The following is a 27,603-nucleotide window of genomic DNA, read 5'->3' as shown; positions in this document are numbered from 1 at the left end:
TTGACCCAAGGTTATTGCTATAGAAAAGAGCAAAGATTTAGTAAAAAATGAGAATTGACAAGTTAGTAAGATCCCTTCAAACCTAAGAATACACTTTTCCCCGACCAAAGAAAAACAAGTATATTGCTCTCAAAACAATAGGAAAAGAGTCTAATGGATCATATGACATGTATACAATGAGTGATGAGGAAATAACATTTTATGGAAATGCAGGAAATTGTTCGCATCTAGAAATGGCAGGAACCAAGAAAACAACAAGAGAACACACAATAGAGAGAGAACTTTTAAGAATGACACTATAATTACTAAGGATAAAGTACCGTCGAACATCTAACGTCGTATCATGGCTTTAGACACATTCACATTGAATGTGTCAATTACAAAGAGGTTAAAGGAAAAGCAAAGACTGATTCATTGAGTGACAATGAATTTGAGTCAAATGACTCATCTGCTAACTTTTTTTCAGAAGAAAAATATTAATTACATAGCCTTCGCCTCTTCCATTGGTGGTAAAAGTTACAAAAGTGAGAATGTGTCTAAGCAGGACATTGTCTAGAAATGAATCTGTGTATAAGAATGGCATGTAGACAGTCTATAAAAAGCATTTACGAGGAGTGTTTGAGAATATGATAAATATATATTGAAAATTCGGAGATAATGATTAAAAATGATAAAAACATATTTTTGCTTTTTAATTTAGTTGAAATGAGTGAATAATAATTTATTAAAAAATTTTGAAATTTTATTTATTAAAAATATAGATAATATTATATTCAGTCGTGAAATATATAAATATTATATTATTATTTTTAAAAAAATAAGATTTATTATTAAAAAATTAATTTTTTTTATATAAATTTTATATTTATTTATTTTTTAAAAATAATTATACGAAGCTTGCTTATTTACCATGGGATTAACCTTTCTCTTCAAATATATAGATATATAGAGTCTGGACGGGTAAAATTATTTGAGAAAACAAGCGATAAATAGGAGTGGGTTTTGAGCGGAAGCAAATACAACGGCAACGATGGCAGCGATGTCGTCTCAGGGTTACTATCAGCCAACTTCGGCGGAGGAAGTTAGAACTCTCTGGATAGGTGATTTGCAGTACTGGGTCGACGAGTCCTACCTCCATACCTGCTTTGCTCACACTGGCGAGGTCCTCTCTCTCTCTCTCTCTCTCTCTATATATATATATATGTATGTGTGTGCGTGTGTGTGTAACTGAAATTAGTTAATTGTCTTCAAGTCCAGTCCAGACACTCGGTGGAAGTGTGAATGTCTCGGCTGGTTATGAATCGTTTCCTTTCTTGATGCGGGATTTTTGGGGCTTCTGATGCTGTTTTTGAGTTTGTAATGTTTATGTGTGGTTGAGAGGTCGGATTTATTGAGATTTCTTTTGTTATTACACGGTCAGAATGGAACGGCGTTGTTGGGGTGATCGGGCTTTTCGATTTGGGGGTAGCTGTAAGGTAATTTGTTTGGGAGCTTAAAACTTGATTGTTTCTTTAATGTCAAACCTAGCGATTAGGGCTAGTCTACAAGTTCATAGTTGCTTGGAGTTCTTGCGACTTATGGGTGGAGTTGTGGTGTGTGGGAGGCAGGATTTGCTCTGTAATATATTCTATATTTGTTACTTTGTCTGATCTTTGAGAACTTAGTTGAAAAGGTCTTGACTTTTAAGTTGTTACTGAGTCAGAAGACGATGAGGCAGAAAATTGGCCTTCACTTGAGCCAAATATTTTCATTACCCACTAGTGTGGACGTTTGTATATTTATGTCATATGTAGTAAATACAATTTTACATTTTCCTGGCAACCAAACAAAATACCTCTGTTGCAAAAACTGCCTTTTAGGTTTGTAAGATGGGAGATTTTCAGTTCTAACAATTCGAGGCACTAATCTAGTATTACAATGACACTGAAGCTTCATATAACCACCTTCCCCTCCTGGAAAACAAAATAATAAAAGTCTTTTTTTAGCTTATATATAATGATGACGAAGCTCAGAGGTGCAGAAAGAAGGTTGCTTCCTCTATAGGTTCAGGAAAAGAACATCTAGAAGCTAGCTGTTAGTTACTCTTTTATTTTATTCTATCAGTACTCTTATATAAAACCGAGTTACCAAATTTTCTTTTGATTTTTCAAGTGCATTTTCTTTGAGCATGCTCTATATGAGCTGTCTCCCTAGTTAAGCCTCTCCCCCAACACTTTTTGGTCTACAGTGAGGGGGATATCAGAGTTTCAGTTCTTAATACAGAAAAATGGGTACCTATATTAAGATCAATCGCATGAGCATGTATATTGAGCTTTATAAAAAGGTGATGAAGCTCCACATTTGGATATCATAGGGCTAAGATAGGGATCCGATGCCTAAATATTAGCTTCACATTACCTATAAAAAAAAAAAATATATTAGCTTCACACAAGCTTTACAAGATTTGAGATGGTGGAAGTTGAATTTTCGTTAATTTCCCTTTACAAAGTGGAATCAATAACAGCAGATTTTATATTTGGTCTATTGTTATCTCTTTACTTATCAAACAAAAATGCTTTATGGTCACTTGTGCTACCTAGTTTAACATATATGGCATGACACCTAAAATGGTCTTGGAGTTGCCCTGATATGTGATTTAGTTATAATATCACCTACACAATATTAACATGGTCTTTTTGGTGTAAGAATCAAATGTATTGGTGTTGAGTTCAATTTGAGTGTGCCAAAGTTCAGATAATTCTGTTCCTCTTATGGATCTTTTCTGAACAGTCACAGACCTTCTCTTTTTCTGCCGTGTTTGTTTAATTTTAAACAACTGGCATTGTTTGAGACTAAGTTTTACAGGGTTTAATGTATATTAGCTCCGTTTTGGGTGAGAATGGCTTGGTAGAGCGTAGTGATTAGTGAGATATGAACATGGACTATTTATTATTGTAAACACTTCCTAAAGGCCAGCCTGTCAAGTGATGACACATAATATTGCCTTGGAGCCATAAGTTGGTAAATGCTAGATGTTTTTTTTTTTTTTTTTTTAATAAGTAAAATGGAATTTTATCGAATGAATGTAATAGGCGAAGCCCATGTACACAGAAAGTATACAAAAGAAACACCTAGTTACATTCTATAAAGCAGAAGAAAAGGAAAACAGAAAATCATGAGCAGAAGCTCCATCAAGACCTATAGCAGAAAACCATTATAATAAACTAAATATAAAGAATTTCCAGATTTCCTCCAAGGTGCGCTCCTTATCGTTGCTGCATTACTCGTTCCTTTTCCACCAAATACACCACATGAGGCACAAAGGAACCATCTTCCATGGCCGCAACCACCTGTTTAGAACTACTAAGCCCCCATCCAACACGCAAGCAAATCCACTTCTGTCCTCTGCATCACCCAAACCGGACCAACTCTACTAAAAACTCTATCCCATGATGCCTTAGCCACCTCATAATGCAAAAGTAAATGATCCACCGATTCCCCATTCTTCTTACACATAAAACACCAGTCCGTAATAACAAAATCCCTCTTTCTCAAATTACCAATCGTCAAAATATTTCTAAGTGAAGCTATCCAAATGAAGAGTGCAACTTTGGAAGTCCCTCAATGGTACTTTCTTGTGATTTAATTTAACTTATCAAAAAGAGAAGGCAACTTTGGAAGGCACATGAGACCTCCAAATGCACTTCCAAGGAAAAAAATCACACTGCTGAACAGTCAATACCTTATAATAAGACTGAACTGGGAATGTTTTGCTGCCCGTATGCTTCCATATCATTTTATCCCTCTCAACGCCATGCCCCCAACCCTCAGGGAATAAAGGAAGCAGAAAAAATCAGACACCTCATCAAGTCCCAATCCTGAACAGCTCTCCTAAAACCAACATCTCACTGCAAGATTCCATTTGAAATTACTGACAGATCAGCAACAGATGCAAGCCAATTAGATGCTATACGAAACAAAGCAGGGAACACACTACAAAGAGCCCTATCACCACACCATGTATCAAGCCAAAATCGGACCTTTGTACCCTCACCAGCAACAAAATTTGTATGTTTTATAAAGTTCTCCCATCCCTTTCTAATAGATTTCTAAAGACTCACTCCATAAATGCTAGATGTTATGGGGTGCACATCCTTATTTCTCATGCAAGCTTGTTGGTCTGTGGCCTGGCCTCAAAAGATATTAATTTTTTAAATGGATAACTCTACTCTTTTCAGGTAGTATCAATAAAGATTATACGTAACAAAATCACTGGCCAGCCCGAGGGTTATGGGTTTGTTGAGTTTGTTTCCCACGCAGCAGCTGAAAGGATTCTACAGACTTACAATGGGACTCAAATGCCTGGAACTGAACAAACTTTCAGGTTAAATTGGGCTTCTTTTGGTATTGGGGAAAAGCGTCCTGATGCTGGGCCTGAACATTCTATTTTTGTGGGAGATTTAGCACCTGATGTTACTGATTATCTGTTGCAAGAGACCTTTCGAGTTCAATATCCATCTGTTAGAGGTGCCAAGGTTGTGACTGATCCAAATACAGGACGCTCAAAGGGTTATGGATTTGTTAAGTTTTCTGATGAGGCTGAAAGGAATCGTGCTATGACTGAAATGAATGGTGTGTATTGCTCAACTAGGCCGATGCGCATTAGTGCAGCTACACCGAAGAAGACCACTACTATTCAACCATATACTGCAGCTAAAGGTGATATATATAAAAACTATTTTTTTAGGGTATCGAAAATTTTATTGACAAGAAAGCATAAGCATAGCCCAAGTACATTAACAATAATGCTTGGACAAGTTATCTTTTTCTGCTTTTGATTACTGTTAACTTATCGAGTGCTGCTGGATTCATGTATTTCCTATATAGGAGATGGGCCTTTGCAGGCCTGTAGCATGCTTAATAAATTTTCTGATGCTATTTTGGCCTTGTTCTCTTACCTACTGACTTTTCTAGCAGCAGCAGCAGCATATCCAGTGCCAGTGTATACAACGCCAGTGCCCATGCTTCCAGCAGATTATGATGTTAATAATACTACAGTAAGTAAGAAATACAACACTCTCTTGGGATCTTATGTCTCCTCTCTTATTTAAATATTTTTATATATGCAGATTTTTGTTGGTAACTTGGATCCCAATGTCTCGGAAGAGGAGCTGAAGCAAACCTTTTTGCAGTTTGGAGAAATTATCTATGTCAAGATACCTGTGGGCAAAGGATGTGGATTTGTACAGTTTGGGACAAGGTTTGTTGTTTGTGTGCATGTGAAACCCAATTTCCCTAACAATGTTGCATGTGGCTACTAGCATATGTGTGACCATCCCTTTTTCTTTTCACCTTTTACCTTCCTTCAGAAGAGCGTGGGTGTTGAGTTAATTTAGGATACTCTTAGGAGATGTTTGGTAATGTGTTTTTTTCTCATCCCATCCATCTCATCTTATCTCATTTCTTTTACAAATATCATTCAAACGGAACACTTCCAAACTAATCATTACAACTTTTCCAAATTTTCAAACAAAATACAAAAAACAATTCAATGTTTTCAAATCTTAAAAGCAAATATAATATTAAAAAAATTATATTTTAACAATATTTAAACTATAATATTTTTATTCAACTTTTTTTTTGTCCTTTTCTAAAACCCCATAAAACATCATAATTCAAACTATTTTACTACTATTCACAAACCATTTCACTACTATTCACAGATTTCTCATCTTATCTCATTCCCCAAACATCCCATTGATGTTCCTTTTTTATGCAAGGAAAAAAAAAATTGTGGTGGGATAAGGGATACTCTTTATTTACTCCAATACTTTTGTCAATTATTTTGTCCACTTTGTCTTTTCTGCTATCCATCGATTCCTGATTCTCCAACATTTGTCTATATAGAGCATCTGCTGAAGATGCAATCCAAAAGATGCAGGGGAAGATGATTGGTCAACAAATTGTCCGCATTTCTTGGGGTAGGAGTCCGACTGCTAAACAGGTGATTCATTTTATCAGCCAGGAACACCTGAATGTACAAATTAAGCCGGATGTTACATAATGCTGGTAAATTAGCCATATCTTGTCTTAGCAGTAGGAAGGAACAAAGAGTGAGCTTGTGTCAAAAGAGTGCACTAATAGTCATGAGAATGAGCTTGAAACAAAGCTTACTAATAGTCACGATTTGTGCTAGGGGGCATACCATTCAAGGATCCATTTTCACTGAATCAATAAAAAAATTTATTTAAGATAATCCAGAAATTTGAAATAAAAAATTTGGATCGGTCAGAAAAGGTTGTCAAATGGAATGCTAACTGCCATTTTCCACTAGTCATATTGACTTTTGTAGATACAATGGGTAATGTTCTGCGTCATTATTTTTTAATAAAATTTATTTACCGATAAAAAATGTTCTGCATTATTTTTTTACATTTGGCCAGGTTGACAGATATAGATGCACATATTATCTCAGGTTAGCCTTCTAACATGGTTACCATATGTGTAGGAGATTCCTGGTAGCTGTGGTCACGATAAAAAATGTTCTGCATTAATTTTTTACTTTCGGCCAGATTGATGGATATAGGTGCACATATTGTCTCTGGTCTTCTAATACGGTTACCATTTGTGTAGGAGATTCCTGGTAGCTGGGGTCAGCAAGTAGATCCGAGTCAATGGAGTGCTTATTATGGATATGGACAAGGCTATGATGCCTATACTTATGGGGCTACAAATGATCCTTCATTATATGCGTACAGTTCATATGCTGGTTATGCACAATACCCTCAGTCTGTAAGTTGTTTTGACACGAGTTTCACCTGTCGTGGTCGATGTTATTCCTGGACAATTATAGTAGTTTTACATACCTTATTTTACTTATAACAACAATTTTTTTTCTTTTCAGCTGGACTATGGTAAATTTAGTCAACAGAAATGGAGTCATCATTTTTTTGTCTTTGGCCTAGTGAGCCATTGTTTCTAAAACCAAATAAGTTGGTCCTAGAAAAATTGGTCCTAAGTCAACAACTTAAGCTCTCAATAGTTTTGAGAATTTTGATTAAGGAAATTCAAAATTGAAAAAGGTTGGTAATTACTTCTCCAAAATTTGAGGAAACTTCTGTAATGTTATTGTCATTGCTAAATATGAGAATCTGGTTTTGGAATGTATGTAAACCGGCACATCTTATTGTTACCCTTCCCACACTCGTGCAAGACAGAAAGAATATGTATATGGAACATATTTGCTATAGCTTAGGGGAATCATAAGTAACTTGAAAATGACTATTACTAAATGGATCATTTTCAGGTTGATGGTGTTCAAGAGATGGCCGCAATGGCAGGTGCTGTGCCTGCTGTAGAACAAAGAGAGGAGTTATACGATCCATTGGCTACGCCTGATGTTGATAAGTAAATCTTCTACTTACTTTTGCAACATAAATGATGGAACCAAACGACAAAAGACATTAACTTGTTTATCCTATTTCGATGTTGGTTGCCAGGTTAAATGCTGCCTACCTCTCTATTCATGGAAGTGCCATTTTAGGGCGGCCTTTATGGCTGAAAACCTCATCACTATCGCAGCAAGGGTAGACATATTTGGCACAACCTGCTTCACATTCTGGATTTATTCCATGCTTTCTGGAGCTCTAGCAGATAGACGTGTACTCATAGACATGATAAATTTTCACCCTGGAGAAAAACTTTTAGTATGTGCTTCACGTCGGTGCACCATGTACACAGTTGGACTACGGTGCTGCAATCTTGAGTAGAAACAGTCAGGATGTGCCTGAGTTCAGTATATCATGATTTTTGGAATTGAGCCTTTTATTTCTGTTTTCTTTTTCTTTCAACACTTTTGCGATGTGGATGTCAACACAGGAAGACTCCCACGGGCAAAGTTCTTCTCAACCATAGGAATAGTTTGGACCACTAGACTGTTGCTTCTCGTGAGTTGAAAAACAGGGCGGAAACGCTACTGCTCCCGAGTTTACTGGTCTCTCATAGACTGTTTCATTACCATGTTTCCTGGCATCTTTAGCATTTAATATGCCATGGCCATATGCCAAAGGTAAAGGCATAAAGGCGTAGAGTTGTACTGCTACTCTATTTTGAGCTGGTATAAACTAAAAATTTCAAACTTTCTTTTCTCCAAGTATTAACCAAAAGGCGGAAGCTATCTCCCTTCTCGTGCTACTCTTAATGAGATCGTTTGGATATTCAGATAAGATGAGATGAGATGATTTTAGATGAAAGTTGAATGAAATATTGTTAGAATATTATTTTTTAATATTATTATTATTTTAAGATTGAAAAAGTTGAATTGGAATTTAAAAAAGGTTGAATTTATTGTACTTTATGTGAAAATTTAAAAAAATTACAATGATAAGATGAGATGAGATGGGATGAGAGTTTATCGATCCAAATGGCCTTAGACTCCCAATTTTCTTAGTAGTAGTGAAATTGTTTGAGTTAAGATGTTTTATTGAGTTTTAAAAAATAAGCGAGAAAAAGTTTGAATAAAAATATTATAAGGTTAAAAAATCATTTGAATATAAATTTTTAATATAATTTTTGTTTTAAAGTTTAAAAAACTTTAATTTTTATGTTTTATTTTGAAGTTCGTAAAAGTTATAATAATTAGAGGAAAATTTTGAAGATTGAAATTGAGAAGTATTTTATATTTTAGTGATATTTGTGAAGGAAATTATGAGAGAAATTTCGAGAATTTCTCGTCTAATCTCTTAACCAAATGCACCCTTAATATACATGCTTTACAAAGATAGCTTTACAATTTTGCCTAATCTTGAAAATCATGGCTTCAATTTAATGGCTAGAGAAAGAAAAATTCCACAGCCCTATTTAATAATGTTACATATTTCTCCTACAAGCCTCGTCAATAGACTAGAACGCAATATTTACAAGCCTAAGCAATCGGCTTGCTACTTCGATGGTAAGACAAAGGTATTTATTTAGAAAAATGCTAGTTTGCCTCTTGGATTTGTGAGATTGGACTAGGGGGCATGCTCAACAGTAGAATGATCCTTTATTTAATGCCTTCAAGAAACCTCTTATTCTCATGAAAAAAAGGAATCCAAGTCAGTGAACAGATTTCGTTCGGTATTATCAATTCTTTATTGGTTTTTTTATACTTAAATAACATATCAATCTATGCCAAATGTAATTCAAGAGACATCACAATTCACAACAACCCCCACTCTGCATACGAGTGCTACAGATTTTCCCCCCTTGCAAGAAAAACTTTTGCACAAGCACACAGACACAGGGAAAGCAGGTCCAATTACAGGACTCATTCAAATAAACATGTTTAATTTGTTTCTATGCTTCCAATGAATATTTGCATCGATCTCTCAGTGGGAATATGCAGGGTGGTATGATCCTCCTCTAGGCTTCTTCAAGCCCAGTATGACAAGGAGTAATCCAAGATAATCTGAATTATAAGTGCACTCAAGGAGTTGCCACTTGTGAGCATTCCATGGAGGATATCTATACCAAAAATCAGTGAGAAAACTTCTTCTTGCGATGGCCTTCTCATGGCTGAATGTGTCAAATGAGAACTTTCCATGGTACCTGCCCATCCCACTTTCACCAACTCCTCCGAATGGGAGGGAATCAGCAGCATACTGCACATTATAACCAATATAATGAGAATGCAAGCTAACAAGATGATGATCACAAAGTATCAGAAAGTAGGCTCAGAGTCCAAAATGCAGGACTTGCGTTAGTTTGAGAGTGCAAATTGTATTGATACCAATTGATTCATCTAACAAACTGAAGTAACAAAAACAGTGAAGAGTTTCTTGCATACTTGAATAACTGCATCGTTGAACACCACGCCTCCGGATGATGTTTCAGATATCATCCGTCTCTCCAGTGATTTATTTTTGGTAAAACAATATATAGCAAGTGGTTTGGGTCTTGAATTCAGGAATTGTATACTGTCTTCAATCTTCTCCAGCTGAGAAACCAATATGAAATGAATATTTTAGACTGCAACTCTTGCATCATTTACTTGTAACCACTTGGCTCTTCTTGAGCTAACATCCGATTTTAGATGAAATTGAGTGCTAATCCACATAGTTTGATTAAATATGAAAATAGTTACAGGATTTTTGAAGTTTTTCAAAAAGCTGCCTTGATGTGAATATATGATAACTGGATTTTGAAATATTAATCTGCTTTCCTAACTTAGTAACTCCTCTAATTAAGAGGGGTGCCATTCAAGATTGTGTTACATTCTAAAACATGAATAGAGGGACTATTATGATAACATATACAAATGTGCTTTTTACTTTATAAATTTTGTAACTGATAAACTTTTTAAAAGGGGGTCAAAACCCAAGAACCATTTTATCATTTAGCCCTAATATTAATATATAGATGCGTGTGTATCTATGTATCTTACTGAAATTATTGGAAGCAATGGACCAAAGATTTCTTCTGTCATGATTGCTGCTTCAAGTGGGGGATCCACCAAGATTGTTGGCTCTATGAACCTGCATGGAATTTCATAACATGCAAATTAGAAATACTTGTCAACATACCAAACTTCAAATCAGAAAGGTGTCAAAGAAGCTTAGGCCCCCCCTAAATCATAATCAAGACTTATGAGATTCCCCAATGTTATGAAGTGTTAAGAACAGGGACAATTTTTACCCATAAATGAGACACTTATCTGTTTTCCTATCCTCCAAACAAGCAGTAGAATCAATCAAAGATCGTAAATTATATCAATCATAAGCAAAAGAACATAGATAATGTTGTTTACAAGTGATCTTCGTCCAATGAACCACCATAAACAATAGAAGCCTCAACATTTGGGTCCTTCAGAAGATTCTTCAATCTCAAGAAATGTTGTTTGTTTATTATCCTTGCAATACTGTGTGATTCTTTTGGGTTTCTTCCAAACATTTCATTGATGATGACCTTCATCATCTCTACCTGAAGGAGAATATATATATACATATAATCATTTCCACATATTTCTTTCTGCATTAGAAACTAAAATACTTGAAATCATAGATACACATGTATGTATTTTCTACTACTTCCATACCAGAGTTGGTATATATTTATTTTCTGCAAGGATATAATCTATTGCTATGCACGCTTGTCCAGCACAGGCCCCGTATTTCCCAACAACAATTCGCTTCACAGCAGCCTTGTGATTAACAGCACAGAAGAAATCTTTATAAGCAAATTATCACTTCATAAGATTTGTATACATAATAATTATGGAACACAAGGAGGATATGAAAACAGAAATCCAAGGGTATTTAAACTAGGACATGCATACATTACCTTCCTAGCAAAAGAACCAGAAAGGGAATCAACAACAGCAGGGCATTTTCCACCCAACTCCAGAGTAACAGGTGTCAGATGCTTTGCAGCAGCAGAAAGAACAAGCCGTCCAATACGTGCACTTCCTAGCATTAGTTTTGACATTTACTTCTATTTTATTTTGTTTTTGAAAAATAAATAAAAAGGCAAAGAAAGTGGAGTTTAGTTGATGTTATTTCTACCTGTAAAGAAGATTTTGTCCCATTTCTGCTGCAGGAGTTGTTCAGCAACAGTTGGTCCAGCTTGGAAAACCTTGACAGCCTTATCGTCCACAAAATTGGGGATAGTATTTGCCAAAAGAGAAGCACAGGCAGGAGCTAACTCCGACAGCTTTAGAACCACTGTGTTTCCAGCAGCTATTGCCCCTATAAGTGGTTCCAAGGACAGTCCTATGTTTTGCATAAAAAAGGCGACAAATCATATAATAATTATTGATTTTGTATTTTAACAAAAAATAAATATATAAATTGGGTAGAGCTCTCAGAAGGGTTTGATTTTATTTTTCTACAAAGTTATTTACTCACCAAAGGGATAATTCCAAGATGAAAAAATGAGGACAAGGCCTAGCGGCTCTGGAACAATTTCAGCAGTACTAAGTACAGCAATCTTTGGCAGTACAGCCTGTCAATGTCAACCATGAATCAGCAAACGTGGTGTTTAGCATATGTCTCGTGCACCTTTATGAGCTTCTTGAAAAATCCCTAGGAAATCTGACTAAACAGACATGGTTAAATATATTCTTCTGGGATTCATTGTCAAGGAAAGATTGTCACGGAAAGTACTTTTTCTTCTTGAATCCCAGTGAAAATTTTCTTTTGGGCGTCATTGCTGTTCTCCTTCATCTTTTCCGAAGCCAAGAAAACACATTGACCCCTTAAGTATCATGTAAAGCCTAATGAATGAGGTTACCTTTCTGCTTGACATCCATTCTTTTAAAGACCACAGTGCATTATTAAGCGACTTCGTCAAGGTTCCTATCTGCAAATCAGGACGGTGTACATATAAATAAAGCAAGAGGTCAAATGCTTAGGATCTCCATTTTCTAAAATGAACATCAGTACCCTTATACAAAAACATTATATTTATTCTTAAAAAAACATTATATTGTCAACTTCCACATAAACAAACCAAGCACCAATGAAAAAAAAAAAAAAACTGGAAATTTGCAAATAAGCACACTCTTCAGTAAGCCTTGATTCAATATTTTGGGCACCCCCTCCACCCATGAAAAAGGAGCACAGATGAATCCATGAATTGAGGCTTTATGGACTGGTGGGGGAATTATCCGTTCAAGCTTTAGAACCAACAAACAAAAACTTCAGATGATAAAAAAGTAAGATATAAACCCTCAAAAATTTATAACTATTATAGTCATGCATGGAGAATTCTCCACACTTGATACCTCATCTCTGAAAGCCTCAACATGGTGTTTTCCCAAGTCCTGCTCAAGAGCCTTAAAGATATCTTCCTCTTTCTCCTTTAAGAGAGTAAGCAACCCTTTGAGCTGTGACTTCCTCCAAGATGCTTCCTTGGTCTTTCCCTGACTGTAATACTCCCTCATACCCCCTAGATCTCTTTCCAAATCTCCCACACTCTCCATGGTTTAGGGAAAGAAAACAGACAGACAAGTGCACCATCTTAGCTCTCCATCCTACTACTTATCCTATAAAGATCAACCAACCTTATTTGCGGCCTAGTACTTGCCCTTCATTTAAGTCACTCGCTGTATGTGACAGTTTCAAGTTTCAACCTTACAATAACATGCATAAACAAATGTTAGATGTACAATAGCATGTGTCAATTAAAAAAAACAAAAAACAATTTGACATAACCCACAAGGCTCTTTGACGGGCAATATTATTTGCATGAAAAAAAAAGCTAGGAGTGATAAAGAGTGGATCAGGTCATGCATATGATGCAACCCGTCATTAATGTGAGATGACTCCTTACCTATATTATAATAATTATATATTCTTTACAGTGATGGATAATGATAAGTTTATTATTATTTTTATTATTTTTATATTTTTAAATTTTTTTACAATAAGTAACTATTAATAAAGTTGTTTAATTTTTAATTTTTTAATAATTAAAGATATTAAAAAAATATTTAAAATAAAATAATAAAAAAATAAAAAAAAATTAAAGAAAGGGTATCGTTATTGTTGTGACGAATCCAAGAATCAACCGTCCACAACACACGTCTGGACTCTGCACTTGTCAAAGGTTGTCCTTGCCCACACGAATCTCTCTATCAACAAGCACACAACTCGATAAACATGCTCATATACAGTAAACTGCACCTCTTCCTATTTTTGGCCCTCCAACCATCCTATAGATTAGAGATATCAAATCGTGTTAACGGATCGTATTCATATCATATCAAAATATATATATTATAATATATAAGTCAACTCTAACCCAACCTATTAAGTTTATTGTATCAAAATTTCAAATCTTAACATAACCCATTAACATAACGGGTCGTATCGTGTCAACCCATTTTGACCCATTAATAAATATTACGAAATAGATTAACACGATATAATACGACTCATTTCAAACTATTTATGGAAATCAGTTAAATATGACCAAAATTAATTTGTTTGACTTGATTAAATTTAACAAAATTTTATATAAATGTTAAAATCACAATATTTATAAAAATTATATAACTAACTGCAAGTTCCAAATTACAATCTAGATAATAAAAATATCAAAATTGAAATTCTAACAATTTTACTTTTAGGTATAAGGATATAATTGTAATTTTAACTTTCTTAACGTGCCATAACGTGTTATAACGTGTCAAAACGGATTGACCCGTTATCAATCTGTTAAATAATCGTGTTTTAACGGGTCAACTCATTTTAACCCGAACCCGTTAAGACTAAACTCTAACCTGTAATTATCGTGTCGTGTTCGTATTGGATTAACGGGTCGTATAATATATTACCACCTCTAATAGAGACTATGATCCGGGCCCTCCACCCAAAAAATTGTGACATTCCGAAAGCAACTACCATTAAATAAAAAAAAAAAAAAATTGATGGTGGTCTCGATAATTTTTTTTTTTAATAATTAAAAAAATATTTTTTAATAATATTATAAATTTTTTATTTTTAAAAAAAATTCAAAGAAATTAAAGAAATATATATAAAAAAAAAAATACAAGGATTGCACTAAATCTCTCGGTAGGTGTAGTTCTATCCAAAGATGAAGATAAGAAAATCAATGCATTAATGACTATTAATGATTTTTCAATCGACTTGTAAAAGACTTTGACTTGTCTAATATTTTAATGAAATAAAGATAATTATAAAAGATTATATTATAAATTTAATGATTTGATATAATATATTAAATTATAATTTTTTTATTTATTTTAAAATAGATCTGATATACTATATAATAACGACATATCAAGTAGTTCTTTATAATATTCTTTGTAAATCTATTATTTATGTTATAAAACTCTTGAAGAACAAAATTGATAGAGTTGTTCATTACACTAGTTGTGTATCTATTACTAGTTAAAGAATACAAATTGTTTCAAAACTTTTAGAATTTTAAATTATCTAATACTTTTAGCTAATCTTTATTTATATGACATTTTAAAATCTTTTTAGACTTAAATTGTTCAGTTTATAATAATTTAATATAAGATTGGATGACTTGGTTTAACAATAACAAAACATTTTCTTAAAAAATCTTACAGATTATTATAAGAAAAATTATATTATTAGGTCGATGTGTAGAATATATATAGTAAAGTACTTAGGTAACATAATTTAATTTAAAAAATAAATTTTAAAATTTGAATCTTATAAATTAAATCTTACAATTTAAATAACGTAAATAATATGCTCTACACAATGAATTGAAAATAAAAATAACTCTTATTATAAATATAGAGAAAATTCCTCGAAAATTAGGGATAAAGTTTTTTGAAATAAAAATTTTATGTGCAGTCACTTTTTCGTATTCTATTAATCTGATTAGTTACATTATTTTTTAATATAAAATAATTAATTTAACAATTTATATCAATAAAATATAAAAAATAATATAAAAATAATTGTATATAATAGAACACTTGTAAATGACACCTGCCTCAACGCCCTTTAATACTCTCACTTAGGGGTGAGTTCGGTCCGGTCCGGTCTGAGAAGGTTTTGTGGACCGGACCGGACCTATTCGGTCCAGGGTTTTTCTACCCTGGACCGGACCAAACTCACCGGTCCGGTCTGGTCGGTCCATTCGGTCCAAGGTTGACTTTTTTTTTTTTTTTTTTTTTTTTAATTTAATGACATTTTTTTTAATATTTATGTAATTATATTGTAATATATTTAATATATATACATATAGTATTATATATATATTAGTAATATGCTAATACTATTAGTCTATTAGTAATAATACTATAACTAATAAATATATGTAATAATAACTATACTATAACTAATAACTATATGTAATAATAGTAATAGTGATAACTATATATTTATATAATATGCTAATATTTAATGACATTTTTTTTAATATTTATGTAATTATATTGTAATATATTTAATATATATACATATAGTATACTATTATATATATTAGTAATATGCTAATACTATTATATAAATAATATATATAAATAATATTTTTTTTTTTATTTCTATTCGGTCCGGTCCGGGGTGGAAAACTCCCAGACCGGACCCAATTTAATCCGGTCCGGTCCGATCCAAACAGTACCGGTCCGGTCGGTTTTGCCGGTCCGGACCGGCCGATGCTCACCCCTACTCTCACTCATAGACTCATAGTTGGTGTCAAAATAAATATATCTTGACAGAGGGCCGCTTTGCAACGGTCCGTCCGTTGTTGAGCAATAAACAACATCCAATTGAAGTGTTCCACATAAGCAAACACATACAAAAGAAGTAGAGAACACTACACTAGATATTTAATTAATTGAAACCTGGCCCCCTTTCTCTTCCTTTTCCAAATCCCAAAGCTCCTTTATTGCGTTCACACTACAGGCAAACTTGAGTTCGGCTTCGTCTCTTCTTCTTCCCTTGTCTTCTTCCCCTATTTCCATTTCCCTCGTCTTCATCTCTTCTTCTTCCCATTTCCTTTTATTCTTCCACGAGCTTCAATGAGTAAAATTTTGGTTCACCATCGGGCATCGGGGCATTGTTCTCACCATCACCCCCTTACCATACCCATCTAATCTCTACGATGACATTAAATGAGTCACCCACCTCAAATCAACAGCGACAATTTGTTTTCTAACTTTCCCAGATCCTATTGCTTCAAAATGTTGAATGTTCTTCATCTCCCAAGTCTATTAAAGTAGATCATAACGAATCATTTCAGTAATAATTCTAAAGAAATTATGAATGAGTTAAAAAAAATGTGGGTTAATATTCAGTTACACACGAATGAACAATTTTTTTTTTGACAAGTACGAACAAATGAACAAATTATAATGAATCTAATAGGCAAACCAGGTGCTGGAGCACGAAAATGAACAAATGCTCCTTCAAAAATCAAAGATACAAAATAAACGTCCACAGAATAACATGTAATGGAGAATAACTCTTGAATAAGAACAATTGGTAAATGAGCCCAAAAAATGGTGCCAATGATGGAGAAAATGGTAGCGACGACGTGGGTGGTGGGTTGTTGCGGCAACTACTGGTTGGAGCTCGATTCTTCCACCTGAGTGCAGCAGATCGACGCCACCACAAGCACCCTTGCTGGTCCATTTTTCGTTTTCCCCGACTCATTATTTTTGCTGGATGTATTTCATTTTTTTATTATTTCTAGTTTGAGATTTGGGTTGGTGGAAGGAGACGCTAACATCGGGTGGCAGAAGTGTCAAAAGGGAAAAACGGGTTTCATCTAGTCTGCAGCACATAGGAATTACGATGAGGAGTCTATTTGTCAATATCTCTTTCAAGGACTGTTATTTGAGATTTAATAGGCCGACCGGTTTTAAGATTCTCTCATCTTGACAACTCATGGGGCGAGGCTTTAATCTTTGGGCCCTTCCAATTGAAATTTGGGTGTCCAATGTCTATTCCTCACCCTTGCCTCGTCCCTTTATAACTCTGTTCAATGGTCCCCACCTAGTATTGTTTTAGGTCCGGTTTGAATACACAGATAAGATACAAAATAAAATATATTTTATTTTTCATCTGACTATCTAAATAATTAAAAATAAAATCTTATCTCGTCTCTTATTTTTCAACTAACTCTACAATAAAATTATAATAATGTTATAGTATGCTAACTACCACATTTTTATTTTATTTTATTGTAATATATAACTAAAAAAATATATTTCAAATTTGATAAAATATAGTATAATAAATAGGTAATAATATAATAATATATTTTAGGAAGACAAAATAATTATGAGTTTTTAAATTAATAATAGATATTACTTATTTTTAATATATTCATAATATTCTCACCTAATAATTAAAAATACTTTTCAATAATCGGTGAGATATACCATTTTATCAAATCTCTAAAAAGTTAAAATTATCTCATCTCATCTTACAATCCAAATACGTATTTTTTTTACAAATTATATTATCTCATCTTAACTAAAAAATTTCACTTCTATTTAAAATATCTCATCTCATTTGAACTGTATAACTAAACAAGTTAGTCTACATATAGTTTTTATTTGATAACTGTTCATGCAAGCTTATATAATTATGTTTAAAATAAATTAAATATTACAATAATATTATTTTTAAAATGATATATATTCTTTTTACCCTTATTTATTAATGAAATCGTACACGTAATCTCTACTGACTGCAAATAAAATTTTGCCAAACGAGGCCACAATATTTGCATTGCCGACTTGATTAAATTGGTAATAAATAAAATAAAGAAAATGATAGAGATATAACATCTTTTTTATGTCTATCTAGCACCTAATACTTGTTTACGGATCAATGGATCATTAACGTGCTCGGACTGTCACCATGCAATTTGTTCTTTTGCTTCGCAATAAATGTTGGATTTTGACGCCAAGGAAAATGATAACTTTACGAAAATTTTATAATTATTTTACAACAAATCGAGACTAATTTTATAAATTTGAAATTTGTATTTAATGAAGTGACAGAAATGGGTGATTGGTCCGGTAACAGCACGCATTAAATAAAGAAATGACGCCTGAAAAATAGGTCGAGCTACATGAATTGGAGGGCTCACCCACAACCCATTACACCATGCAAGATGGGTGGAAGCAGTTGGGCCGCCCATTTACTCAGATGAGGGGTCCCGGCTCTCCTCACACTACATTTTCTTAGCTGCAAATACCTCTCTTGCTTTGGACCCTAGAGTTTGTACAAGAGCTCTAAGCAATCTAATCCGCTAAAACCAATCCATGATAGCTTGTGAAACATGTGGGTGAAAAGAAATCGAAGAGCTTGATATGAGTTGATGCAGATAGCCGAAGTGCTAGTCGGGTTTTCATTAATTTCTAGGGCAAGTGGAAGGCAAACTCCTGCAACTGATAATTTGGCTACACCACCAAACTACTTTGGGGTTAACTTATAGAGTAGTACTACGGAGCACACTACATTTTAACACCCTAGCCATACTAGCCAACGTGTACAGTAGTACTATGGACTCAAGTATAATGACAAAAAATACTGTCAAAATAGAAGACAAAACACACAAAAACTTATTTTTCCTCCCCTTTGTTTTTGAAAAGTTAAGCTAGAGTTGCAGCCAACGAAACCCACCAACTAGAAAAAGAGGAGAACTTAGAGAGTCATGTGCTCAGCTTCATTATGCTGCGGAAGAATTCTTATACACAAAATGATGTAAAACTGATACACGGAACTCAAAGAACAAAAAAATACTTGAATCACAAAAAAAAGCAAAAAAAAAAAAAAAGAAAGAAAAAGAAAAACCCAGTAAGAACTCAAAGATACATATTCCAAGACTCAAGATATAAAACCCAGTAAGAAAATCGCCCAGAACTCAACATGGCTCAAATTACATGCACAAAAATCAGTGAACCCACTGACTGGACGGAAGTAAAGAACATTCTAAAAATGGAAACTTTCAAATTTTTCTTTCACCGGTAATGCAGGAATGTTTTTTTTGTCAGAAATCTGCTTTGTCGACAAGAAGAGCAAAAGGCAAGGAGGCCATGGGTTTAACAAGGAAAAGCTGGAACTGGGGAAGGGGGAAGGGAAGCAGGTACGGAAAGGGGGAGAGAAGTAGGTACAAGAAATTAAGTCTTGGAGCTTTTTTGTCTTTTCCAATATGCTAACATGGCAGTGTGGCTGGTGTGTTAAAATGGTAGGCTGAAGAATATATTTTCTCTAACTTATAAAGACGAATGATACATATCATATCTACCTTGTAGAACCTGATCCTCTCCAATCTAATAAATTATTAGATCTAATCAATAAGATCACAACCAGTGTCACTAAATTAATAGATCGAATGTGCCGCATATCTGAATATCTCACAATGAATCATACTTCTGGTGGATGGATGGCAGAGGTGCGGATTGAACACCCAGTAATATTGCATTTTCTTTTTTTTTTATTTTTTTCTTCTGGTTGGAACACAAACAATTGCATTTCTGGATGTATATGGTCACCAGTTTCTTTAAAGCTCAATAAAATTTAAGCTAGGCAATGAGATTTAAAGTAATCATTTAGATACAACAAAGGTGATAGACACATGAATATCTGCAGCTAATTAGTGCAGATTCAACCCAACCATGCAAAAAGGAAAAGTGGGCAATCAACTCATCTCAAAGAGTGCCTGATATTTTCAAACAATCTAATGAACTTCCTCATTAACTTCCATACCTGGATACCGGCAGCGCCTGGTGGAGCAAAAGGGTTAGTTCTTGGCACTTGAAGAGGATTTTCCATTAAATGCATATTGTAACCTGGGTGATTTCTCCCAAGCTGTGGTCAATTCTCCTGCACGAGATCATAAAAGCTAAAAGATTCGCATCCACTTCTCTCGAATCTTTTGCAACCAATTTACAGGGAATCTGGAGATTGGTTCTTCCTTAGATGAGTGTCTTCTCTGTTTAATGGCAGCAACATAGGAATTTTGTAATGTATGAACGTTTGGACCATCTTTTTGATCGGACACCGCTAGAGGAGTTTCTGGTTTATCTTTTATCTTAATTGGCTTCCCAAGCTTTGATTTATCTTTTATTCCTGCAATTTCAAGAGCCTTGGCGCACACGGGAAAACCCTGATCATCCCAAGACTCTAAAATTATGCCAGAGCCCAAGCAGACTCTTCCATCGTAGAAGGCTGCAAATTGCCCAGCTGCCAGCCCCTGATCATCACCAGATAACTGGACAACTGCAATGTCTTCACAACCATCTTGACCAAGTTCCATCGTCAAACTGCAATTGTAAAAACCAGGACCATGTCTCACCTGAAAAAATATTGAAACTTGTGAGCTTCGAGTATTAGTGTCAGGGACTAGTGACTTTGCATGGGTATCTTAAACAGCATGGCAGGGCCCTAATATACCTACTAATACATGATGGCCATTATTTTGAAGATCATCAAGCTCAACACCTAAAATTACAATGACCCAAAGCCGCACCTCTCCCTAGCAGTCCACATCTTATTTCTAAGTTAAATTTGGAGGGAGAAAATAATCAGTTTGTCAAGAAAACACAAATCATTAAGTAGACTCATCTTATTCATACATAGACAATAGATCTTTTGATAGGTAATGTAGACAATAGATCTATTAAGTATTGGGAAATACTCTAACTACAAAGGGATTACACAAAAGTAATTCTACAAACTGATGTGGTTTAATATGGTTTGTCAGATTGTAAAGTTACTTTTATTAAGAAGCAGATCTAACAGATTAGATGAAGCCACATTTGTTTGTAGAATTGTTTTTGTGTGATTCTTTTGTAGATGTAGTAGTACTCTTTAAGTATTATGCAAACTATTCAAAAGTGTCTACTTCAGACCATTAGACTTCTCCACACAATAATAGGAACAGGTTGAGGGTAATTTCAGAACAAAATTAAGGAAGAATCATGTTAATAGAAGTTAGGTTCTTACCTTGCACTGGAGCTGATGTAACTGGTTTGGAAGCAACCCATCAAGCCATTTTAAGGAGCCAACATGAAATATGCGTCTTCTTTTGTCAATTGAGAAGTAATTTCTAGACACAAACACAACATTGTTTTTAACATCCTTCTCAACAACATACCTGCAAAAGATATGCCATGGCAAAGAAATCTTTGGTAAAGGGAAACCAAGGCTAGAATAAACAACAGTCTATTTTGAATGACCTAAGGTTGAACTATCATAGAAATCAACATTATTGTGTGCTCAACTGTATAATGCATACCATAAGTTTATAACAACTCAACTATAGCCAGTTTTCACACCATCACATTATAGAGGAATATATCACACTAGAACAATAAAAGCTGTTATGGAAAAGTATTTCATGATTAAAAAATATCAGCATGTTCAACCAAATGAAAGAAAAAGTGTTTACTCTATTTTGATTGGCATGCTAGTTAGTACTTCTGTTTTTAATGAGCCAGAGTGAAAAAAAACAAATGAAACAAACATTATCTGCCAATATCAGGAAAATGCTAGCCATTACAATTCGTCAATAAGAGAATTCATTAAAAGATGCCAAGGGAGTTCCACCAAAGAGAGGATTGCCTCAGATGAAAAAAAATAAAAAATAAAATAAAACTAAGAAGTTTAAAAGAATCAATAAAATCCAAAAAAAAAAAAAAAAAAAAAGGACTTTAGAGGAATCAATAATAATAACAAAGGAATGAAAAAGGATGCCATCAATACACAATGAGAAAGCATACCAGGGTCCTCCAGGGAGACGCAGACCTTGACGTTGACCAATTGTGTAGAACCAAAAACCCGGATGTTTACCAAGGAAATCTCCAGTCTCAGCTTCCAATATGACTCCTTCCTTCTCCCCTATGTGTCTAGCAACAAATTCACTAAACTTTATCTGCAAAAAAAGAATTATTAAACAAATAAAAGGTTTCAAGATGAATGCATTCACAACTTAGGATCTTTGTCATAAATCAAGCAATAAGCAACCACAATTAAAAAAAATAAAAAGATTTAAGAAACAAGTGAACAAATGGTGTTAGATACTTTGTGTGTACTTGGGTTATGCCTTTTGTGCTCTTTATGACATTTTATTTTATTTTATCAGCAACTAAGAATTTTATTGAAGATAACTTATACAAGAGCCTCTTTATGGTATTTATTGCTTATATATATATATATATATTAAAAAAAGTATGAATGAGGTCCATTGATAACAAGAATAATGAAATGTTATCCTGATGTTTAGCAATTACACTTACCGGCACTGGAAAATATTTTTTTTGGCTGGGGGGACAAATACTGGAGACGTATAAACTTGTCACAAACTGCTGCTTAATAGACATACCTTTCCAAGGAAGCATATTCCTTGTGAATCTTTTCTATCTTTGTTGGGCAGATCAAATTTTGTGGCAAGTTTTCGAACCTTGTCCTGCAGATGATTGGGCAGTGATAGAAAGCGAGAGGAATCAGCATATGAGGACACAAATACAGCAACAATTTGAGAAATTACAGCCAGAAAAAGCTTCTTTTCATGTTTCAGTGCGCATCAACATTGAAAAACCCTTTGCATAGAGTGAACGACCACCAAAACAACATCAATGCATAAATGAGTTTAACCTATTTCAGTTAAAATCATATAACAAGTCAAATGATTGTGAGCAATCTTTTCTCACAACAATTGTTACCCATTTTAATCTGACACCAATGAAACAGACAAAGACTGAGTTCTAGAATTAGATAATGAGAAATCAGGATGAAAATAAATAAACTTGAGAGGTTTGGATAGTGAGTTGAGTTGAGATGAGATGAATGTTGAAAGTTGAATAAAATATTATTAGAATATTATTTTTTAACATTATTTTTGTTTTGGGATTTGAAAAAGTTGAATTGTTTATTGTATTTTGTATGAAAATTTGTGAAAGTTGTAATGATTAGATGAAATGAGATGAGTTGGGATGAGTTTTGAATCCAAACCTTTTCCCTATAAAGATCTGAAGCAATAAAACTAGTCCCTAGTAACCTTGGGAATAAAATGAAAATTAACAAACACAAGATTTAACTGTTTCTCCTTAAAGTTCTGCTTTGCAGTAAAACTAGTCCCAACTCACCTTTGGAATAGAACCAAGTGGGAATATAAGTCGCTTGAGCTGAGCCTGAGAGAGATGTGAAAGAAAGTACGTTTGATCCTTGACCTAAAAAATCCCAAGTTAAAAGACATTAAAATCAGACAATATGCTAGAGAACATTTTTTACTTACCAAGAAAATTCTGGAGAATATTTGAAGATAGGGAGCGAAATGATGCAAATTTTGAAGATAGGGAGCGCTCACTAGAGGAGATTAGATCGTTCTTTGTTAATACTTTATCCCCTATGGGCTAAAGCTGTTGATTTCAATGGCCTAGATTTGCATGATTTTCTTGTTTCTATTTCTTCCTCTCTAGGTGTTACCTCTTGCATACTGCTTTTGTACTTGGGCTATGCCTATTCTTATTAATATAATATTTTACTGGTAAAACAAAAAAGCATTAGAACATTTTGTAAAGGTAACTCCTCTTCAAAGCGACAGCTATACGCATATTGCCAAAAAAATGCAATGAATCACTCTAGTATTTTCTTTCCTAAGTAGTCATTTATGGAACAGCAGCAACCCATTTGAGAACTAAAAACTCCCTGTAAAAAATACAGGCTCCCATCTTAAAGCAACTTCAAAACTTTTCAGGATGCGTACAATGATCACAAAAGTTGTATAGATGTATAAAAATAAACATAAGTAACCATTTAAAAACCTACTTACTTGGGGGAAATATAAATAAACCTCAAACTTAAGAAGAAAAAAATATTTAGACACATCTGGAATATAGACAGAACAGAAAGAAACCATAAAGACGGTGATGTGTATCTCATGAAGATACCATGTCTTTTGACAATTCTAGAACGGAAGGCCTATCGATTTGATCCGTAGATGAATGAACAATATTCGCATAATGTCCAGAAGCAACATAGTCAAACTGCATACTGCCGATGGCATCCATGAATGCACCTGGAAAACATTGCATGCTTAAAGAGCGAAAGGAATAGTATGTGGATAACTTTGAAATGGTCAAAAGTGCATCTTTTAAATTCATCAATAAGATTATTATTTACTGGTAAAAAGAAAAGCGCCTCTTATAAATTAGGTTGACCACATACCGAACTTTATTCTTGTATTGCAAAGGACATCTGGGTTAGGAGTCCGACCACATCGATACTCTTCAATAATGTAAGACACCTGAAATATTGACCATTAAATTTCATTATGTAACAACCCAAAACAAATCTCTCATAACATTATGGTGAAAAAGACTAACCAGCTGTTTTTTAGCTTGAATTCATAAATATGATGGAACATCATACGGTTATAAGTTAAAGGATCTAACAAGCAGGTATTAGGAATCTTGGTTGACGTTATAGCTAAAAACAAGTGCTAAATGAACATCATCTAAAGAAGATACATTCAGAGGGTTGATACACACCACATTCTTCCAATACTCATCTGTCAAATGCACAACTTCCAAAGGGATATCAACCTGAAAAGACATCATTTAGTTTCAGTTATGAGACATAAAAATAAAAAATAAAAAATAAAAGTTTCAGTTATGAGACATCTCTTGGACATAACCCATACAAGAAAATCAAGAGAAGATCGAATCTATTATACACAAGGGCAAGAGCCCTTCACAGAAATCATGCAGGAGATTGCTATTCATGCAAATAAATGTTGAAGATGGATTAGACCGATTAAAAAAAATTGTTATAGTTGGTTTAGAAAATTTTACAATAACTTCAGAAGATGAAATGTACTTCACGATGTATCAATTTATGACTGCATAGTGTATACTTGGGTTGCGCATTTTATGCTTATCAATTAAGATTTTATTATTTATCAAAAATCTTTATGACTGTAACAACAGAGGAAAAAAACAATGAGGTGGAATTTAAAAATTAAATATCATCTGATGCACGCCACATGCACCTTCAGATAAATCTCAAACTTTTAACTCGAGGGAAAATTACAAATAAGAGAAGAAAGTGACCTGATTACAAACAGCTTGAGCATACTTCAAATCTTCTTCCCATGGGCATTCTGACCAAAAGTTCTCGAAGTCTTCCTACAAAAAACCACATATCATAACCGATGAAATCGTTTTCTCTGAAAAAACTGGGCAAGGTACTAACTTCCACAAACTAGTAGTAGCACTTTCATTGAAATCATCGAAAGCATGTTGAAGCACAGAGTACTTACGAGCACTTAAAAAGAAAATCTTATGCTACCATATTAGCACTCATTCAATCACGTATTTATATAGCATTAAAGGGCAACCAGTTTTGCAAAACCTTAAGGCATATAAGAAAGGTGAGTACTTGGAACCAGATTTTAAGGTAGAAAGCAGTGCATTCGTGGCCAGCGGCGTGGAGGAGGCGAAGAGCGACGCTACTATCGACGCCGCCGCTGAGAAGGACGGCGACTCTGAGACGTTTATTGGGCATAGAGCAAGAGAGGTAAGGTTCGAGATCGACATCGAAGCACTTTGAAGAGAGTGAGATTCGGGGCACCACTGTGGAAGAGGAAAAGGAGGAGGACGGAGAGAGGGGTCTAGGCGATATGGGGAGGAAGAAGAGAAGCCTAGTGGTGGTGAGGTGCCTGGAGGGAAGGACGTGGTGTTTAACAAGAGTTATGCGAGGGGGAGAGAGGAAGGGGAGGTGAGAGAGAATCGGAGACGACGACATGGGCCTCAAACTGAGTCCCAGCCTTGCTCTTCGCATTGTTTCACCACAAAATGGGTGCGCAGCTCAGTTTGGGATTGTCCACTGAAAATTGATTCATAAAAGAGTTTGCTACTCTTTTTTTCAGCTCGATTTTGTCATTTTCATTTATATTAATGATGTTATATATTTTAAATAATTATTTATTGAACATATAGAACTGTTTAAAATATATCTCATCAATAAATGTGGTTAAATTAAAAAAAAAAAAAAAAAAAAACTTCTTCTTCTCTTCCTCGCTCCTCCTCCACTTTTTCTTCTTCTTCTTAAAGCAAGAATGGTCGTGAAACAACAAACATGAATGTTCGTGGATTTGCAAAGAGACCCACGACCATTATGCAGTTCTTTGTTCAAATGTATTGTTGTTTTGATTGTTTTAGATATTTTCTACTTTGTGACTTGTTGTGGATTTGTTATTATTTTGAATTTTTTTTTCCTTTCATTTTTGCTTTTTTCGGTTGTTCTTCATTGTGGGTGGGTGGTGGGTGGGTGGTGCCAGATGGTTATGAGGGCCAATCCCTCCTCCGCGCCTTGTCCGGATGGGGGCACCCGCTCACAAGTGGTGTGTGTAGCATCCCTAATAATGATAGCGGTGTGTTTGATATGTCAATAAACAAACTTATAAATAAATTGATTCAACCCCATTTTTATAATCTCAAAATATGGATAATTTTAGTTAAAACTAAAAGAATAGATATTTTGGATTTCTGTATATATAATTTTAGTAAATAAGAAATAATTAGCAGATACAAAAAATCAATTCGGTGTTATAAGCCCAAGCCAAGTTTGCATCAATCTAGCTTGGAACTTTATGTGGGCTAGATTATAATCGAAGCCCAACCCAAAATGGGAAGCAAATTGTGAAAAACTATGTATAGCATTCTATACAATCGCTTTGGAGTCGCTCTCCTTTTTTAGAAAGGGTTTCTCCTTAAACCTTGCTAAGCCTTGCCGTCAAACATAGAAGGTACCTTTGAACCCTAGCTCAAACCCTTATGCGTGTGTATTTTGCTTATTTTATTTCCTGTACTTTTCATTTTCTTCGATTTCTTTGTCTTATTTAGGAGATTAATTGATGTGATTCGAATTTTAGGCTTGTTTAGAATTCAAATTCTCTATTTCGGACTTTGATGGACCAAATTTTGAAATTTGGAATTATCGGGGGAAAGGGGTGATTCTATTGGATTCTATAATAGGTGTTGAACCATTTTCTCCTGAATTAACCTCTATTAATGTTTGAAGAAAATTAATTGTAGCTTAAATTTTTATTGTGGAAATATGTAACCTTTTCCTCCCAGGTGCACCCTGCCCGGGTGTGGTGGTTTTTTTTTTTTTTTTTTGTTGG

General features: G+C 34.3%; 3 protein-coding genes and 1 long non-coding RNA gene across 7 annotated transcripts; 1 reads left to right on the top strand and 3 right to left on the bottom strand.

Moving 5' to 3' along the window:
- Positions 1 to 961: 961 nt before the first annotated feature.
- Positions 962 to 8,116, top strand: LOC122294467 (polyadenylate-binding protein RBP47B'). Of its 4 annotated transcripts, none has more exons than XM_043103229.1 (8): positions 962 to 1,162; positions 4,218 to 4,698; positions 4,963 to 5,036; positions 5,109 to 5,239; positions 5,887 to 5,983; positions 6,613 to 6,771; positions 7,286 to 7,386; positions 7,479 to 8,116. In XM_043103229.1, the coding sequence occupies exons 1-8, from the start codon at positions 1,031 to 1,033 to the stop codon at positions 7,567 to 7,569; spliced, it is 1,266 nt and encodes a 421-aa protein (XP_042959163.1). In that variant the 5' UTR covers positions 962 to 1,030; the 3' UTR covers positions 7,570 to 8,116. The 4 variants fall into 4 exon arrangements, with proteins under 4 accessions (XP_042959163.1, XP_042959162.1, XP_042959161.1 ...); XM_043103228.1 differs by having other exon boundaries at positions 4,960 to 5,036; XM_043103227.1 differs by having other exon boundaries at positions 4,957 to 5,036.
- A 959-nt stretch (positions 8,117 to 9,075) lies between these two features.
- Positions 9,076 to 13,125, bottom strand: LOC122295191 (aldehyde dehydrogenase family 3 member F1-like). The gene is made up of 10 exons (XM_043104301.1): positions 12,740 to 13,125; positions 12,247 to 12,315; positions 11,862 to 11,958; positions 11,520 to 11,726; positions 11,299 to 11,423; positions 11,054 to 11,158; positions 10,766 to 10,938; positions 10,403 to 10,493; positions 9,806 to 9,955; positions 9,076 to 9,620 (listed from the first exon to the last, which is right to left on the bottom strand). Exons 1-10 carry the CDS (start codon positions 12,935 to 12,937, stop codon positions 9,348 to 9,350), a joined length of 1,488 nt encoding a protein of 495 aa, XP_042960235.1. The 5' UTR covers positions 12,938 to 13,125; the 3' UTR covers positions 9,076 to 9,347.
- A 3,023-nt stretch (positions 13,126 to 16,148) lies between these two features.
- Positions 16,149 to 17,385, bottom strand: LOC122294751. Its single transcript, XR_006237708.1, has 2 exons — positions 16,925 to 17,385; positions 16,149 to 16,669 (listed from the first exon to the last, which is right to left on the bottom strand). It is a non-coding gene; the product is annotated as an uncharacterized LOC122294751 (long non-coding RNA).
- Positions 17,386 to 19,972: 2,587 nt separating this feature from the next.
- LOC122294973 (tRNA-specific 2-thiouridylase MnmA) lies at positions 19,973 to 26,332 on the bottom strand. The gene is made up of 10 exons (XM_043103961.1): positions 25,857 to 26,332; positions 25,529 to 25,603; positions 24,968 to 25,021; positions 24,645 to 24,723; positions 24,368 to 24,495; positions 23,564 to 23,647; positions 22,801 to 22,884; positions 22,199 to 22,350; positions 21,423 to 21,573; positions 19,973 to 20,772 (listed from the first exon to the last, which is right to left on the bottom strand). Exons 1-10 carry the CDS (start codon positions 26,256 to 26,258, stop codon positions 20,320 to 20,322), a joined length of 1,662 nt encoding a protein of 553 aa, XP_042959895.1. The 5' UTR covers positions 26,259 to 26,332; the 3' UTR covers positions 19,973 to 20,319.
- Positions 26,333 to 27,603: the final 1,271 nt, after the last annotated feature.

Source organism: Carya illinoinensis, chromosome 14 (assembly GCF_018687715.1).
Source record: "Carya illinoinensis cultivar Pawnee chromosome 14, C.illinoinensisPawnee_v1, whole genome shotgun sequence".
Classification (NCBI taxonomy): domain Eukaryota; kingdom Viridiplantae; phylum Streptophyta; class Magnoliopsida; order Fagales; family Juglandaceae; genus Carya; species Carya illinoinensis.
This window is presented reverse-complemented; position numbering and strand designations above follow the sequence as displayed.